The sequence below is a fragment of the Lactuca serriola genome, chromosome 5 (genome assembly GCF_051521515.1).
Source record: "Lactuca serriola cultivar US96UC23 chromosome 5, Lser_US96UC23_V15, whole genome shotgun sequence".
NCBI lineage: Eukaryota > Viridiplantae > Streptophyta > Magnoliopsida > Asterales > Asteraceae > Lactuca > Lactuca serriola.
The window spans coordinates 37,970,825-37,990,835 of NC_136412.1; the positions used below are offsets into that span (position 1 = coordinate 37,970,825).

The window sequence follows — 20,011 nt, forward strand, 5'->3', positions numbered from 1 at the left end:
CAAATTTCTACGAATAATGAAGCTCAGATCTAATATGTAAAAGTCGGCAGTGGAGAGATGAGAGGGAAGAGGCGGACGTTTTTTTTAGTCCTAGCTTCCATTAATTAGGGCTTAAAGGAAACGGGAGAGAGAGAGAGAGAGATTATAGGAGTTGATAAAAATAAGATAAAACCTAATGACTATAGTACCCTTTTAGGTAATTAGGAAGTTACAGTTTAATCCTATGACTTTCATAATTTAAATAAATGGCCCAATAATAATAACCTTTGATTTTAAAATTTAGAAGGTTTAGATCTGTTCTCGTATTCTCAACCTTTTAGATGTTCTCATTTGATCCTACTCCTATATATATATATATATATATATATATATATATATATATATATATATATATATATATATATATATATATATATATATATATATATATATATATAACACAAAAGTATACAACTCTATGTCTAAGTAAAATGTAACTTTTATTTTATTAGATATTGAGTATTAAGTAATGTATATATTATTTAAGTAGACATTTTATATTTTTTTTTGATAAATATTAGTTTGTGGCACACATTAAAATTGTTAAATTGTAATATTGAAAAAAGGTCGGGTTAATGGGTCGGGTATTTATTGATATATTCGGTGGATACGAGTATGGATTTGATTATTCAAAACATGAGGGTTATTGAAGTGGGACGAGTCATGTTTTTAAAATTTTTAAAGGGTTTGGATCAAAGGTGATTCGCTCCAAACCTGCCCTATTGACAGGTCTACGAACAAGTCTCATATTAACATAAGCAGTGCCGGTTTGGGTCGGGAATAATTCCAATACTTTTGTTCACCCTAGATTCATTTCATTATAGTTAGTTTAATTTATTGATTAATGCCAATTAGATATTTCATCTTATTCAACTATTCAATTCAATTAAAGTATATGGTGTGAATACTCTTAATGGTAAACATATAAATTTGAAAAAGAAAAATTCAAAAAAATTGCTACGTTTTTAATCCGAAATAAAGTTTGGTATATTTGTTGATATGATAAAAGTATTTTCACATGTTATGCTCTCGAGTGCAAAGTCTTTATAAGTAGAATTCAAAACATAACTTTGCAAAGCTTGTTGTATCAGTACTTTTTTTGTTCAAAAAGATTTTTAAAACTTGAATTCATCGTCAATTATTTGTGGGACAACTATCTAACAATTTAAACTTAAAATCATAGATTTAAAGCTTAATCTTATAAATATGTATTTATCATTCAAGTGTGAATAATTGTAGTTTATATACAAACGGAAGTAGACAAAGTACAGTCAAAGACAAATCATCTTCTAAAGAAAACATTACTAAAAAGACATTCTCTTCATATATAGAATCTTAAAAGATCATATATTACGTCGATATTCGTTTTAAAAAACATTAAAAAAACACACTAATTATCTTCCTCGATATGTCACAAAATCCTACGATCTGAATGCTAATTAAAATAACATTCACCCAACAACACCACTAATTATAATATTTAAAAAAAAAAAAAAAAAACAAGTTTCAAATTCCACCAAAGCAGTCATTTTAAGCTCCAATTCACACCCAAAAGTTCGAACCGATCGTACACTAAACCAATGGGTTAGTCGTTGATGTTCCATAGCCATTGACTAAGCCACCCCATGATGACCCAAGACCCGTTAAGTACCCACCGCTACCGGAACTTGCAGCGCCGCCATGGTGATCGGAAGAACAATTTTGATCTTGCCATTCTAAAGCCAAAAGCTTTGGCTTTACATCAAGTGAACTGATCGTATCATCATGCACATCGTTCCCTTCGTGATTGTATGAGATTAACCCTCTTTCCATGAACGGGTTATTAATCGAATCGAGTGTCATTCCTCCGAAGGGTGAACAAAGATTACCGCCATGATAATTCTGAGCTAAAATATTTGCACCACCCATCTCCGCCGCGTAACCACCGGTACCCATAATCCCGAGAAACTGACTCCCACCGCCTCCGCCACTGTTCTCCATGAAATCGATAGCCCTGGTAGCACTATTGTTCAGATTCTCAAACATAAAACTAGGAATATTACTTGAATTCCCGATTCCAAACAAGTTAGACGCAGAAAACTGCATCGACGATTCCGGGTACGAGAGTTGAAGATCAGTCGAGTTCATAATCAAGTGGTGGTTAGGGTTAATCAAATGTGGGTTTTGTTGGTGGTTCTGGTGGTGGATGTTAATGCTGTTATCGTTGCTGTGGTTGTTAGGGGTGGCGGATGTAGATTTCTTGGAACTAGAAGAGACTTTCTTGTTTTTCCGGCAACCACCGCCAACAGGAATGTTACGGAGGGTGCCACCTTTGGTCCAGTATCGGCGGCAGGTTTTGCAGAAGTATCGTGGCTGGGTGAGTGAGTAGTTGTTGTAGTAGCAGAACTTGGTGTGGGTGGAGTCGCAGCGTGGACATTTGAGAGCTTGGTCTTGTTGTGGCCGGAGCCTTCTCTCCATTAATGGCCGCGAGCATGCAAGCATGGGATCAGTAATTCCTGAAGGAGATGATGAATCCATTCCTATTTCCTCCTGAATTGTACCCTGGATATTAATTATAAAAAAAACATCAGAATCTGTGTCGGGAATTGTACTTTCAGAACATTCAATTCCAATGTACGTACACCAAAACAAAACATTCTTTATCTCTCTTTCCCTTAAAGAACTACGTATCGTTTTTATAAAAATTCCAAAACAATATTGCAATGATTATGAAACCCTAAATGCAAACCTTAACTAATCATTTTTTTAACTAGAAAATGATGGTTTATTTATAACCAAAATCCAAGAGTGACCGACTTTCCTAACAAGTGATTTCTTTGTTTTTCATTTCAAAGGGTTCGAGACAATTATTTGTAATGGATAGATGTATTTAGCACCATTAAAACGATAAACCAGTTGCAGTTTTTTATTTACTAGAAATGTAGTCTTTCTTTTGCAAATGTACTTTTGATTCACTTGCGTATTTTATAAGTAAGAACTGTAAATGCAAGTAGATGTTGACTCATGTTACTAAATGCAGCTGGTTCTGAATTTTTTGTTTCTTAAACAAATTTTGTTCTCACCCCAACAATTACAATCAATTTCCAAATTTAGGAGTCTAAAATCATAATATTTAGAAAGAAATCTGTACCTGAAACCAGTCAGACGAGTCCATGCAGACTTGAAGCGACGTTAAACCCATTTGATCCGAAGTGGAATCGTTCTAAAAAAACAGAAGTGAAAACCTCACACACACAGTGAGTGTGTGAGAGTGGGTATTTTAGAGAGACGAAAGAGAGTAAATGTGAAGTATGCAATGGTACTTTGGGGTGGAAGGCGATGTGAATAAGAAGGAAGAAAAAGTAACGAGTGGTGGGATAGCCTGCATCTGTCATCGGTGACACATTCCCAATGTGGACCCTGCATTATGTCCCTACACGATTAACGATCAGGATCTTGTGGATGCTTTTTGTGGTTTTGATGAGAACCGTTGGATGAAGTGGGACATCTGAGTGATTGTGACAGTGTGATGTTTGAGTTCCTCGATTAAGGCCAAAACCGAAAGATCATGCTGTGTTGGGACCCACGAGGTCGCTTGTTACAAGCAAGGCATAAATTCTTTTTGGTGACGTGTCAAACTAGATTGTGCCCACGTGGAAATTGTGTTTGTGAAGTTTTCGTAGGGTGGCTAATTATGTGATTTGCCAAAGTAGCAGTTTCTATCCTCTCGAAATTTACAAAATTTCCTTTTTTTTTTTTTTTTTTTTTTTCCAGATCCGAATACAATTTTTTTTATCAAATTTGGGTAATCTCATATAGTACTAACTAAGACGAGGGATGTCATCCGTTTCAAACCTGGTTCAAACCAATTTTTACATTTGGAACCAAAACCGACAACTACCTATAGCTAGAACCGAGTACCGACTTGTTATATGTAATTCGATTCTTACCATAAAACCTGAATTTTGATGATACAAGCCTTAAAGTTGTTTGTATAATTACGAAAGCATAAAAGAAACAACAAAAATATGTTTAATCATAAACCAAGTACTTTCTAATAGAAATTTGTAGAAAAGTCCATGAAACTTGGCTTTAATTTATCAACGTAAAAAGTCATAACTGTTATATATATATATATATATATATATATATATATATATATATATATATATATATATTAGAAAATATGTGGCTGTTATGTACCTAAACTTATATATAGAATCTTTCAAAAAATTTAGTTTTAATCTATTTATATTCAAACAAATCATGAAATATCTTTTACTATTCTTCATTAATCATGTGACTTACTAAATCATTCAAATTTTTATTTTTTTTCTTCATTGTGTCTAAGAACTTAAAGCATTAAAAGTCATGACCATTTAATCAAGCCTACTAAATTCTAAATGAAAACTAATAAAATAAAAGATAAAAGAAGAACATATCATAACTCAATCAAGTTTTTAACAAAATCATTGGATATAGTCTTTCAATTGAAAGACAAAACGCTTAAGTTATATTAGTTAAAAAAAATATTGGTTTTTTATTTTCTCTATAAACTTCAATAATTATTTGCAATAAAAATATATATAATTGATCTTTTTAATTTCATAAATAAACTTAATTCAATGGTACTCTAGTAAAATAAAATTAAGAGAAAATGAAATTGGATTTGTTTTGTTTAAAACTACACCGTTTAAAAGGTTCTATACCTAAGCTTAGTTACATAACAACCACATATTCACTTTTCTATATATATATATATATATATATATATATATATATATATATATATATATATATATATATATATATATATATATATATATATATATATATATATATATTAGTCTAACATACTAATAAACATTTGCAAAATAATTCTTGTATCTAGTTAGTACTGATTTTTGGGCCTAATTCTAAATAAACAATTAATGATGTTTTTTCGTTAATAGATTTAAAGTTTAAAGAATTTTATAAACATTCTCCATTTTATATATATTAAATTAATTTGAAAGAAACTCATATTTATTTATTAAAAAATTCAAAAGAAAAACATTATCTACTTCCTTTTCATTAAAAAGCTCATATATATATATATATATATATATATATATATATATATATATATATATATATATATATTATTAAAAAACACAATAATGATAATTTATATATCATTTTTGGGATTCTTGTGATTCTTTTTAATAAATATCATAACTATAATTATAAAGACATCATCTATATCTTATATAACTTAAGAGGATTTTGTTGATTTTTCGTAAGAAACGCATTTATAGGCCAAATGTTACTTCATTATTAATTCTTTTAAGCTTTGTGTGTAAAACGTTTACCATAAAATTGTCATATGGAGCGCATATTTAAGAAGAATTGATTGATTTCTCGTATGGAGCGCATTTCTAAGGGACTTTTTTATTGTAGTTATCCTATATAATTTAAAAGGACTTTGTTGATTTGGTGTATGAAACGTGTTTCTAGGTCACATGCAACTTTTATTATTAAACTAGGCAATTGCCCGCACGTTGCACAGAAACGTTTATATAGTTGAAGTCTTTACAAATATATGTTTTTGTAAATATAGCAAGAACGTTGTTAAATTTGATATAATAATTTGTATACGAAATTGATATAATATATTGATTATTTTGAATTATATGATAATATATCTACATCTATTATAACTACATAATCTTAATCGTTTGAATGACTTCCATCCACGAGTTACACATGAATCAAATTAAATATAATATATGGTTTAATGTTATTTATAGTTGTTATTGTTAATTACTTTTTTAAAATTTATTTGCTTAATGTTTTAATTTCTATCATTATAATTATTAAAAACATCAAACATTGTTTTTATATTTTAAAGGTAATAATATAATAATTTATATAGAGTTATTTTTAACTATTGTTATTATAAGTTATTTTAAACTACTTATTTGAAAACTTTTAACGATTATAAAAATATTTTTAGGAAATATTTTAGTTAATTTGAGATTACAATTTAGTTTTTGCATTTATCACTGCAATTTATCACTTAGATATTTACAAAATATTCTTTGGTTTTTTAAGTGAAACTGAAATTTATATTTAAGTGAACATTGTAATGTTATATTTAACTTAACAATTTAAGTATTTTGTACTGATAATGGTTTACATATAACAACATATTAAATCTAATAAAATAATTATAATATGTTAAAAGTTAAAGACATAACTTTATAAGTAGAAGTAAAGATATTATTTTAAAATTGAAATTTAGTATATATTTATGATTACACTTTATGTTTGATATTTATTTAACGTTATTAACCAACTTATAATCATTATTTGTAAAACACTACGATTAATCACTTTTAACTATTTACAAAATATTCTTTGGGTTGTTTAAGTTAAACTAAAATTTATATTTAAGTTGACCCTGTAATGTTATATTCAAATTAATAATTTAAATATTTTATACAAATTGTTCCAAAATTGTATCTTTAAAATGATAATGTTTTACATCCAACAATATATTAAAACTAATAAATTAAGTATAATATATTAAAAATTAAAAAACATAACTTTATAAGTAGAAGTAAATATATTATTTTAATATTGAAATTTAGTTATATATGATTACACTTTAAATTTGATATTTATTTAACCTTATTAACTAACTTATAATTATTATTAGAAAGAAATTGAAAAGTCATGGGAGTTTCAAATGAATGTGGTGAAAGAAAAAAATGTATGAGAGTTTCAAATAAATGTGATGAAAGGAAAAATATTTCCTTTATAATATAGTATGATATGATATGATATGATGATATGATTTTCAGGTATTAGGTGTAAAAAAAGTAAATTAGGTGTAAGAATGGAATGAATAGAGTTCCCATTTTTTAGAAGTGATCAAATTAAGTTTATTTTGTTCTACAACACATTACTTAAATGCCAACATGGTTAAATAGTTGCAAGAAACGTTATAAGAGTTACAATAATTATAAAAACACATGCTAAATAACTTTAATAGGACTTTTATTAATTTGTCATAAGGAATTTGTTTCTAGGCACTTAGTTTGTATAATAGAGCTCTATTTGGGAATAGCGGTCTCTAGTACATAAACCTTTATTTTCTAAGGTGTCGTTCGATTGTGAAAGGATCGTCGCTAAGCTGTATTTTTATGGTAAATGTTTTACATCTAAGACCAAAAAATTCAACAATGAAGTAACATTTGTCCTACAAATGCGCTTGTTACGACAAATCAACAAAGTACTCTTAAGTTATATAAGATATATAGGATTTCTTTATGATTGTAGTTATGATATTTATTAAAAGAGAAACACAAAAAATGCCAAAAATGATATGTAGATTATTGTAAAATCACACCTTATGATCTGATGAGTCAAACACATAACACGTTGTCCACCAGTTTCAACGCCAGTGCTAGCAACAACTTCGTCAACGACTGCATGATTCTCATAATCTTAGTGATCGTTTGTATATTAGGTAGATATACTTTCTAATTATAAAATAGATATCAGATCGGTAATCTAAGTGATTAGAATCAGACTTTATATAGATTAGAATATAACCCTAAAATCGTGGAATCCCCTTTTCTGTAATTTTATATAGTATACTATTAGGGTTAAACCCTAATAGAGCTTTGTGCAACTGTTCTCTTTGTGAGAACCTTTTCTTAGTGAAAACATCTTTATGATCATCCTTGTTCTTCTGTTTCTATTTAGTCTTTGTTTGTTTGTTTGTTCTTCATTATGTTGGATTAGGTGTCTAGGACCAGAACTATAATTGGTATATACTTAAACTGATAGAAGCACAGTCTTTTTGGGTTGCCCTAAAGACTAGCAACTAGACAGAATGATTTTGGAGAAAGAGATTGATTTATTATTTGATTAATAAATTGGAATAAATGATTTATTAATATATTATGAAAATAATATATTAATTAAAAATAGTACTATTTAATTAATATTTAATCAGAAATTAATTGACTTTAATTTTGGGATTAAATAAATTAATTAAAATGCAAGGACTGAAATGTAATTGTTCAATAGTTGTGCAAGAGGCAATCTAGAACCCTCCATAGGCTATGGACAGTTTTCATAAGCCTTAGGGTTTCTAGAATAATTTTTGGTGGATAAACATGAAAGTGGATAATTACTTGGTTTAAGATAATCTTGGATTAGGGCTTATCTAGGGTTTCCTGACTTCACTATATAAACAACCTAAACCCTAAAAATTTTGGCCACTTGTTCTTTGGAAGACCTAGCCAAAAATTTGAACCTCTCTTCTCGTTCTCAATCATTCTCCTTTGCTAGTGTTGGGTGTGAACCACTAGAGGCGTGACATTTGTGACACTTACTCTCATGGCTTCATCAACACAAGGATTTGGATTGTTATTACTATATAACAATCAAGGTATGAATCATCTAACCCATATTTCGTGTATTTAGAAAATATGCTAGGAGATTAGGTTTTTCTATTTTTTTTGCTCAAGTTGTTTGTTCAATTAGAGAAAAAATAGATCAACAATTAGGGTTGCATGCACACATAATATTTGTTTGTTATGCTCAAAACTCATCAGTGGTATCAAAGCGTATGTTTAGTTTTCTATTGAATTGATACAATGTTTGAACTTAAACAAGAAGGAGCAAACGGAATCTTCATTCTGTTCCGAACACATGGCATGGTGTTCTTCTATCACGGCGTATTGGCAGGCTAAATTGGCCTGACACGACGTGTTGATTGTTTACCACGACGTGTTGGACATTCAGATCGATAAATTTCGGTTTTAAAGATATCTCATGAATTGATTAGAATAGCTACCTTTAATAATGTTTTAATTGCATAAAACTGAATATTTTTAAAATGTAATTTGGTATCCTTATCTTAAATTCATGACTAGTTTGTTTTTTTTAATAATTAATTGAATATTAATTTTGAAATTTTAAAATATAACCTAGTATTTTTGAAAAGTTTTAAAAGTACACCCTTATATTATATATAACATTAAAAATCTAATATTACTATATATATATATATATATATATATATATATATATATATATATATATATATATATATATAACATTAAAAATATAACCTAGCGCGTGTGGCTAACATGCACATTAGAATGAGATGATAAATGACATCGAGAGTACCTAGTTAATTTTGATGGGTATTCACATCTTGTTTGTGATCCTCGGTATCCTAGTCACAAATAGAAAAGCATAATCGAGATTAAACATGCCATTGAAAAGTTCAGTGATTCTAAAAAAGATATAGGAATTTCATTTAAAAACAAATTCATTTTAATTTTTTTTCAATGATGAAATTGGTAAATTGTCATTTACCTACCTTTATGTAATTTACAATTAGATTACAACATCCATTTTCTAACTTGTAAAGTATTTAGTTGGATCCTACCCTTGATATTTCATTTTGGGTGTTATATTGAGGATTATTCTTATCTAACTAAAACTATATAGTCTTTCAGATGTCTACTCTAACTGATGCTTCTAGTTCCTCCTCCTCTTCCAACAACAACAACTTCTCTCTATTGAACATCTGCTTGAAGGTGCAATTGGATGGCACCAACTACAAAGATTGGATGCGCAACATCAAAGTGGCCCTTTGCTTCGAAGATAAGGAATACGTCCTTGAAAAACCTTTGGATGAGATCGACGAAAAAAAGGCCACTCCTGAACAAATGGTCACCTATAGAAAACAATATAATATTGCCACAAAAGTTGCATGCATCATGGTGGCGACAATGACTCCAAAATTACAAAGGCACTATGAGGATTATTGACCGTACGAGGTGAACAAGGACCTTATGGAGAAATATCATAAGCGAGTTCGTCAAGAAAAGTACAAGGTAGTAAATTCCCTCATTGCTAGAAAGATGAAGGATGGAGAGTCTGTGAGCAACCACGTTTCAAGAATGCAACGATACGTGGATAGGCTATTCAAGCTCAATGTGAATTTTGACGAAGAGATAGAAATCGACATAGTGTTGAACTTACTACCAAGTTGTTATGAACAGTTTATATTGACCTATCATTTGAACAACAACAATGAAACTACTTTGTCATAATTACACAACCTCCTTCGAACAACTAAATCAGGAATGAAGGGAAAAACTATTGTCTCCACTCCTACTAGTGCACCTGTTCTGGCCAAAAGGCAAGGGAAAGGGAAGAAGAGGAATATCCTCCCAAACAAAAATAGAAGGGAAAGTCCCAAGGTGGGTCGTCAAGTACAAGAACCAAAGGAAAATCCAGTTCTGATGCTCCCCCTATCTCTAACCCCAAAGAGGCTAGTTGCTTTTACTGCAATGACAAGGGGCATTGGAAACGAAGCTGCCCAAAATACTTACAAGATGTCAAGGATGGCAAGATGAAGCCAACGCCGGCATGTATTTACATTATCTTATCTAATAACTCATCATATTATCATTCTTGGTACCTTGATACAGGATGTGGGTTTCACATTTGTTTTGATTTGTAGGGCTAACAAGAAGTGAGGATATGGAGCATGGAAGGATGAACTTGATCATGGGCAATAGGCGATCTTCACCTGTTACCAAGATTGGAGTTTATAGCTTAGTGCTTAGTAGTGGGTTGGGTTTAGATTTAATAAATTCTTGATACTCATTAGAGATGACACAAAACATCATTTCATTTCATGCTTTATTTAAACAAGGTTTTAGATATTCTTTTAATGACAAGAATGGTTCTATTTATGCTTATAAAAATGGTGTGTTTTATTTTGAAGCTTTACCTTGTGATGGTGTGTATGAAACTATGATGATTGTAGAAAATTTAGGAAATAGTGTTTATCATATTGATTCGTCTAATGGTATAGACAAAGCGTGCTTGTGGCATTGTCATCTTGGACATGTTAACAAGAAATGCATGGCCCAAATCCAAAAGGATGGAGTGTTGGAATCATTTGACTTACGGTCAGATGACACATGCGACTCTTGTTTACTAGGAAATATGACAAAATCACCTTTCACTGGTTCTTGTGAAAGAGGTGAAGGATTGTTGGATCTCATACACACGGATATGTTTGGGACCTTTAGATCCACCACAAGGGATAGAAATCGATTCTATGTGACTTTTACTGATGATTATAGCAGATATGGCTATATATACTTAATCAAGCGTAAGTCAGAAACCTTTGAATAGTTCAAAGATTTTAAGCAAGAAGTAGAGAATTAATTAATGAGGAAGATAAAGATGCTTAGATCCGATAGACACGATGAGTATCTTAGTATTGAGTTCCACCATTACATCAAGGAATGTGGAATAGTTTCATAATTGACTCCTCCTTGGACACCACAACTTAATGGTGTGGCTGAGAGGCGTAATCAGAACTTGTTGGACATGGTTTTGTCCATGATGATTTGAGCTTCACTTCCAATCTCTTTCTGGGGGTATGCCTTAAAGACTGTAGCCCATATTCTTATTCTTGTCCTAACTAAGAAAGTTGCCAAAACACCTCACGAGATGTGGACAAGTAAGGTTCCCTCATTGGCACATTCCAAGGTTTGGGGTTGTGAAGCTTTCATTAGACGAGAGACTCACGAAAAGCTTGAACCTCGAAGTGAGAAATGTATTTTCATCGGCTACCCACAAAAGTCCTTTGGATGTTTGTTCTACAGACCTAGTGAGAACGTGGTTTTCATAGCACGAAGGGGAGTCTTTAGAGAAAGTGAGAAAGCTCATATGCAAAGTGGATAGTGGGAGTACCATTGATCTTGAATAAATTCAAGAGTCAAACAATGAATAAACTTCTGATAATACTAGGGCTCAACCTAAGGAAGAAATTCCGGTTGAACCAATTGACGAATCATTACCTCTTAGGTGTTCCACTAGAATTAGAATACAAATAAGGTTGTATGGTTTCCATATTACTACGGAAGATAATACGTTTATCAGTAATAGTACACTGGTAAATTTGGATGAACTTGCTAATTATAAGGAAGCAATGGCAAGCCCTGAGTCAGCCAACTAGAAAGAGGCAATGGATAGCGAGATTAAGTCCATGTATGACAACCAAGTTTGGAATTTGGTTGACAATGTACCAGGTCGTAAGACAGTTGGGTGCAAATGAATCTTCAAGAAGAAGACCGACATGGATGGAAAGGTACACACTTTTAAGAATCGACTGGTTGCAAAAGGCTTTAATTAAACCCCCGGGGTTGACCATGGCAATACTTTCTCCCCAGTAGCTAAGATAAAATCTATTAGGGTAATGCTAGGCATAGTTGCATTTCTTGACTATGAAATTTGGTAGATGGATGTCAATACTGCTTTCCTCAATGGGAAGTTGGCTGAGGATGTTTACATGAGTCAGCTAGAGGGTTTTGTGGATGCAAAGTATCTGAATAGAGTGTGTAAGCTTGAGAAATAAATCTATGGATTGAAACAAGCTTCTTGCAGATGGAATCTTCATTTTGACGAGAAGGTCAAAGAGTTTGGTTTCTCCAGAAGCAAGGATGAATCTTCTGTATATGTTAAAGCTAGTTTGAATATAGTAACCTTCCTGGTTTTGTATGGTGATGACATACTTTTTATAGGAAACGACATTCTAACTTTGCAAGAGGTTAAGTCTTGGCTTGGAAAGTGTTTCGCTACAAAGGATCTAGAAGAGGCTGCTTATATTCTAGGGATAAGGATTTTGAGAGACAGGAGTAAAAGGAGAATTAGACTTAGTCAAAGTAGATACTTAGAAAAGGTACTAAAGCGTTTTTTATGGAGAATTCCAAGAAAGGAGAACTACCTATATAGATTAATACCAAACTGAGTAAGACTCAGAGTCCGAGTATTGATGCAGAGATAGCAGAAATGAGTAGAGTTCCATATGCTTCCGCTGTTGGATCGATCTATCATGTATGATATGATATGTAATCGCCATGATGTGGCTTTTTCATTGAGCATGGTCAGTCTTTATCACGGAAATCGAGGTACAACTCACTGGATAACAGTTAAAAATATTCTTAAGTATCTACAAAGAACTAAGGATTGGGTCCTTGTTCTTAGTGGCAGTGATGACTTGAGAGTGAATGGGTATAGTGATGCTAGCTTTCAAACAAACAGAGACAACTTCCATTCTTAATCTGGCTAGGTGTTTACATTAAATGGAGAAGCGGTAACATGGAAAAGTTCCAAACAGGAGACAGTGACTAATTCTACTTGTGAGTTATAGTACACAGCAGCAAGCGAAGCATCAAAGGAGGATATTTGGTTGAAGAACTTCATCGGAGACCTTGGAGTTGTTCCAGCCATCAAGGAGCCAATGGAGATTTTTTGTGGTAATGAAGGGACAGTTTCCTTAAAGGAACCAAGAGATCATGGTAGATCAAGGCATATCGACAGAAAATACAATTTCATTAGACATAGAATTGAAGAAGGTCACCTCGTCATGAAGAGGGTATCATCAGAAGAGATGTTGGGTTTTAAGCACTATAACACTCCTATGGTGCACATGCAACCCTAGATGCTTTGGATCTAAGTTTTCTCCAATTATACATGCAATTTCAATTTTGCAAAGCATACATCCTAACTACCATACAATGGAGGATACAACATAAAAACCAAGTTAGATAAATACCTCTTAAAGTAGTTTATAAAGCTTTAACACCTCAAGTGTGATGCCTCTAATGTGTCACAAACACCAAATGCAAGAGGAGGATTGAGAGAGTAGACTAGTTAGCTCAAAATCGATTATCACTCTCTTAGAATGAATGGGAAACCGATTTTAGGGCTAGGGGGTTGCTTTTATAGTGTTACAAAGGATAGGGTTTCATCCATTGTAATGCCCCGTTCTAAAAGTAATTATTTATGGATTACCGAGATCAAGGGTAAGGACGTTTTGGTCTTTATGGGCATTGGGTTCATTCGAAAAGGTTTCGGGTCGGGTGTGTTGCTAAAAGCGTAGGGCTTCTCGCCACCTTTTCGTGGATATAAAGTCCGTCGGAAACGGACTTAGAATAAAGGAGTTATGACACTTTGAAGATAGTGTCAATAATGGTCCCTAAAGGAAATATTTGGCAAAGGGGTCCTAGGCATGCATGGAGTGCATGCGTGTAATTGGATGGGTACGCCCAACGTAAGCTAGGTTATGCCCAGCGTAGAGTGTTTAAATGAACGCGGGTGTTGGAGGCGCACGCCCAACGTACGTCCAGTGTCCAGAAACCCTAATTTTAGGGCCAGCCACTATATAAGGAACACAATGGTTCCAATCCTAGCTTCCATATCTGCCCTCTTACCCTCAGAAACCCTAAGTACCCGTTCTTCTTCCATTGTTGTGGATATTTGACCATGGGGAGCTTGGTTTGGCAAAGGAGAGCCTAGAAGAAGAAGGAATAAGTTGTCAAGGAAGGAGTTGGGTGGCTGGAGCTCGTAGATCTGGGAAGGCATCATCTTCTGGAGCCCTTTTGAGGTATAAAGTCTCTTGCTCGGTAATTATTTTGTGTAGATCTAGGTGTTATGAAGTTTTGACACCATTTCTTGTCCCAAAAACCCCAAAGTGATGCATGATGCGAGTTGGTTGAGATTAGCTGTCCCTTCAGACCTTAGGAAACGTCTTGAGTGAGAAAAATGAGGTCCCAATGGCTTTGGTGCTCTCATGTATGATGTAGGTAGGTCTTAATGGATTAAGACCTTGAGTCAAGAGCTTTATGGACGTCCCAAGTAATAAAGTTTGAGACTTTATGAGTCCTAGGCATGTTTGGTCGATGGATCTGAAGTTTGGGCTTAAGAGCTTAAGCCATTAAGAACTTATGAGGATTTTTAGATCAGCAATCGTACGCTCCGCGTAAATTGATTTACGCCCAGCGTAGTGGGTCAGTGTCCTATTTCCAATCCGCAAAAATCGAAGTACGCCCAACGTACCAAGAGGGGTACGCCCAGCGTACTCCCTCTGTTGGGTTTTCGATTTTGGGCCTTAAGTGATTGGGCTGTTTATGGGCTTGTGGGGCTTGGGCCGTGACTGAATATTATGGATGGAGTATTTTGGACCCAATAGTTATATTGGACCTTAGATCTAGGCCCGTTTAGTGAGATGGGCCCAATTTAGTAAATTGGGTCAATATTAGGCTTTGCATGAGGATTTGGTTTTGGGTCTTGGCCCAATAAGAGGATGATGGGCTTAATGAGTGTTATGGGCCATTGGCCTCGAAAGTCATGATGGATTCTAATGTGATAATTTTTGCATGTGATAGTTGGGATTTCTGGTGAGTCAGCAGTAAGAGATTTGCAAGATTTCGGCAGTTACAAGGTGAGTTATCCTCATTGTACTCAAGGGTCTAAGGCACCAAGGCCGGCCCTTTGAATTGTTGTTTAGAGCTTGTTATGTTGTGTGATGTTATGCTTGCTAGTATCCTGGTATATAGGATGATGATATGAGGATATGCCTTGTTAGCTTAGTATCCCAGAGGAATGGATAGTTAATAGATGGCTAGTTCTGTTGGATCAGCACCCTGGTAGTTGGCTAGCCGTTATGAGAATAGACCTGTAGTTGGTCTTGCCTTATGTACGCTGGTAGGAGGTTACCTGCGGGTTATGTATGTTGAACAGTAGCAGAGGGTATTCCATCCCGGTAGGATGATAGGGCCCTAGTATGTTGGTTCTGTAGAGTGTTGTGTTGTTGCCTGTTATGTGTGCATTCTTGCTAGTGTAGATTGGCATTCCAACCCGATGGTTGTGGGCTAGGAGTATTCCATCCAGGTAGGGTGATTGGACTCATAGTAATTTGGCATTCCAACCCGATGGTTGTGGGCTAAGAGTATTCCATCCAGGTAGGATGATTGTACTCATAGTAGTTTGGCATTCCAACCCGATGGTTGAGGGACCTGGGGTATTCCATCCCAAGGGATGATTGGACACATAGTAGGAGTAGTTACTGTATGTTTAGGAAGTGGGGTATTCCAACCCGATGGTTGTGGGACAGGAGTATTCCATCCCGGTAGGATGATCAGACTCATGGTATGTTGACATTCCAACCTGATGGTTGAGGGGCCTGGGGTGTTCCATCCTGAGGGATGATTGGACCCATAGTAGTTATTACTGTACGTATAGGTGTATGGGCATTCCAACCCGATGGTTATGGGCCGAGAGTATCCCATCCCGGTAGGATGATTGGGCTCGTTGCATCTTGGCATTCCAACCCGATGGTTGAGGGCCAGGGGTATTTCGACCGGAAGGTTGTTTGGACCCGTAGTATGTTGTTCGCTGCTATATGCGTATGTTTATGTGTGTATGGGTACTTTGGGGGAAATTCACTAAGCTTTCGGGCTTACAGTTGTGGTTTATTGTTTCAGGTGCTTTAGGAGATTGTGGCTAGGCGAAGGCATGATCGTACCGCTCCTCGTGTTTTATGATTTATGTGATATGATTATGGGGGAATACTCTGATGTTTTAACTATTTTGAAAACAATTGTATGAACGTAATTGTTTTTGAATGAAATAAAATGTTTTCAATTGGTTAAAATTTTTGGTTGTTACATCCATGCAAACCGTAATGCACCATGACCTTTCATATTTCTTAGGCTCCATGGACTATCATCTTGGTGTTGGGTTTTGAGCATTCTAACACTCCTAAGGTGTACATGCAACCCTAAATACCTTGGATCTATGTTTTCTCTATTATACATTCAAACTTGAAATTTCCAAGATATTACCCTAAATAGCATACAAAACTTAGATACCTGGGTAATAAAACAAGTTAGTTGACATACCTTTTCTTGTAGCTTGTTGCTTGGAGCTTTAAGAGCTTTGTGCCCCAAGCATTGCACCTCAAATGGAATCACACAACACCACTGATAATTGGAATAACTAGAGAGAAGAACACTTTCTTCACAAATCGGCTAGCTGTCATGCATAAGCCTTAAGTGTCGATTTTAGGAACCACGGGGTTTCTTATGTAGTGTAGTGGAATTAGGGTTACACCATGCAAGCCTTAATTTCCATGCCTTTCCACGTTCCTCATGCTCCATGGGTTTTAACCTCCATGGAGTATCCATGGGTCACAACATGGGTTTAGCCCATCATGAAGAACTATGGATCCTAAGCCCACTTTATAAGAACGAATGATTTACCAAATCAATCCCCATTTATTTAATTAGTCTGTTTTGATCACAAAATTAATTCCAAACTAATTCTTGATCAATACTAATTAAATAATATGATTTTATATTAATATATTAGAGCTTATAATATATTAACAAATCATAAATATCCTCTTCTCACAAAAGTCTATCCAAATTGTTCTGATGCCATGCAACCAAAATGGACCATGCTACTTTCGGGTCAAATACATACCAATAATAGTTATGGGCTTAAACACCTAATCCAACTGTCTCCCACTTGGATAAGTCTAATAACTATTATTACAAGCATGACTCCAACCCGACTAGCAATCGTTGCTCTTAAAAGTCGTTGTCGAACTCTGATCTAGTCAATGATGTGTCCATTAGATAAGGGATCATATATTCCTCCATTCTAGATATCATATGGACTGATACATGTATTATAATCATTTGTTTCCTGATTTTCGATTTATGACGACTGACTAATTGAACGAATCGAATCAGTACAAGCCCGATGTCATCACTAAATCATCGAGGGGCCCACAAATATCGCTTTTATCCACATAGGGTAAAAGGAACAGATAAACTCCAACCCAAATGCTCGCTTGTACTTATATTGCCATATTTATACATAGTTTTAGGCAATATTGATCTACATTTTATTTAAAATTTTGGTTATTTGCACAGAATTATGGTACTTATAAGGATAAATTGTTATGTGCAGCCAAATAGAAGTATTTTCAAAGAAAGGGACCAGAAGTGAGAATACTTGGAACTTTGGGGGGCTTAAAGAAAAGAAGAACGAAAAAACACCCAAAAGACGTACTCACGACGTGAACAGTTCACGGTTCACGACGTGAGTAGAGAGTTTTAGAAGATAAGCATCCGGGTGAAGGAATCCTTGTCGAACACGATTATCTCGAGTTCACGACGTGAGACGGGAAATTTAAAGATATTATAAATACCTTTGCCCATTACGATTGGGGAGACTTTTGGCAAAAGGAAGAGGTTCCAGGAGGCGATTTACAGCAGAAGTAAGGTTCTGGAAAAAGCGTTTTCAACACCAAAAGAGTAAAAGTCCATAATATGTTTACTTGTTTGATACTTATGAACATGTTTTCTTATTTGAGTTGTGTTTATGTGTTAGTTGCTACTATGAGCAGCTGAATCTAGCTACTCTTATCTAGCTAGATGAAGCTTCTAACTTATGAATAGCATAATTTTATATGGATTTATTTAGTTGGTGAATTGCTTGTGTTTGATTTATTGTTACCTAGCATGCTTATGTTGTTGATTTAGTTGCTTAAATTCATGTTATGTGTAGTTTAGTGACCATTAACTGCATGAACTTGATAACCTAGTAATTTAGTGAACATTGAATTGCTAGAGCTAGGATCAACCAAATTCTTAGTTAGTAATTGAAGTAATTAACTTTGCTGTGCTAGAGAACATAGATTATGACCATAATTGTGTTCGCATGATAAATCTTACATAACATATTCATAAACATAATTGGTTCTGTGTTTAATTGTGTGTGACCATACATAGTTTTACATGAATTAATTAACTATTGGTAAATTTAGACCTAAATTACTAATATAATAACAACGAACTTAATAATCCATAATTATTAGCTAGCCATAAGGACGAAGTGGATTCGAACTAGATAAGAGTGTTTTTAATTATTGATTGAATTTGAGTTAAGTTAGTATGATCTTGCAAAATCAGATAAAACCCCTTTTAGCTTGTTAATAATTAGATTAATTTAGTAGTAAATAGATTAATTAATACCGTTCCCTGTGATCGACACCCGACTTACCCAAGCTATACTATAATCTGACTAGGTATACTGCCTACAAGTGCATAGTTAGTCTAAGTTTGTTAAGTTATAAATATTAAAATTAGTGGGTACTTCCCTGCACATCAAGTTCTTGGCGCCGTTGCCGGGGAACGACTTAGTTAATTATTAGTTTGTTTGCTCTAATTTAATTGATCCTTTTTGTAGGATAAAACCTGCAAGAAGTTACTTTTCTGTTTTAATTTTTTTTTCTGCATTACAGGACTCACGACGTGGATCTTAAAGATTCACGACGTGAGAACTGAAGTCCTTAGTTTTGTTTATTTCAGTTGATTTTTCTTAGTTTAGTTTTACATTTTATCTTTTTGTCTTATTTCAGGAGTTCATGACTAGAGGTTCTAACGCACCTTTGGTACCACCACTTGAAGATCCCGAGTCTACACTTCACAAAAAGAAGGATAAGAGCGTGAAAGAAGATCAAACACCATAGAAGACAGCTTTACAAGAATTCAAATCAGTGTTCTCAAAGAAGTCAGGGAAGAAAACGGAGGAGTCCAGTTCATCTTCAAAGAACAAGAGCAAGTTTGAACACTTAGATCAAATACCCGTCCAAGCTGAGTCCGAATACGATACCGAGCCTGAATTTGAATTACATACAAGTGAACCCGAGAACAAGTTGGAGAACGAAATGGCAAACATTTATGAGATGGCCATGGGGGACTACAAGAAGCGCATTCGAGATGACGTGGGGACGGGTTTAGTACATCCTACGATTCCTGCCAATGCCACATTCGAGTTAAAGGGACATATCCTTACTGCACTTAAGGATATCCCATTCTACGGGAAGGATCACGAGGATGCTTTCAAACATTTAGACGAGGTGAACGATATTGCGGATTATTTTAATACTCCCAATATCCCAAGGGAGACAGCTTTGCTAAGGATGCTACCAGTCGCTTTCAAGGGAGCAGCAAAAGACTGGTTGAAGGCACTTCCACCTGGTACAATCACCACATGGGACCAATTGCATGAGAGATTTCTAGATCAGTTTTGTCCACCCTCCGAAATCTCT

The 20,011-nt window shown here is 34.1% G+C and overlaps 1 protein-coding gene across 1 annotated transcript; it reads right to left on the bottom strand.

Annotated features, from left to right (window-relative positions):
- Positions 1-1,340: 1,340 nt before the first annotated feature.
- On the bottom strand, positions 1,341-3,327 carry LOC145052330 (uncharacterized). The gene is made up of 2 exons (XM_079000135.1): positions 3,170-3,327; positions 1,341-2,580 (listed from the first exon to the last, which is right to left on the bottom strand). Exons 1-2 carry the CDS (start codon positions 3,218-3,220, stop codon positions 1,612-1,614), a joined length of 1,020 nt encoding a protein of 339 aa, XP_078856261.1. The 5' UTR covers positions 3,221-3,327; the 3' UTR covers positions 1,341-1,611.
- Between the last annotated feature and the right edge of the window lie 16,684 nt (positions 3,328-20,011).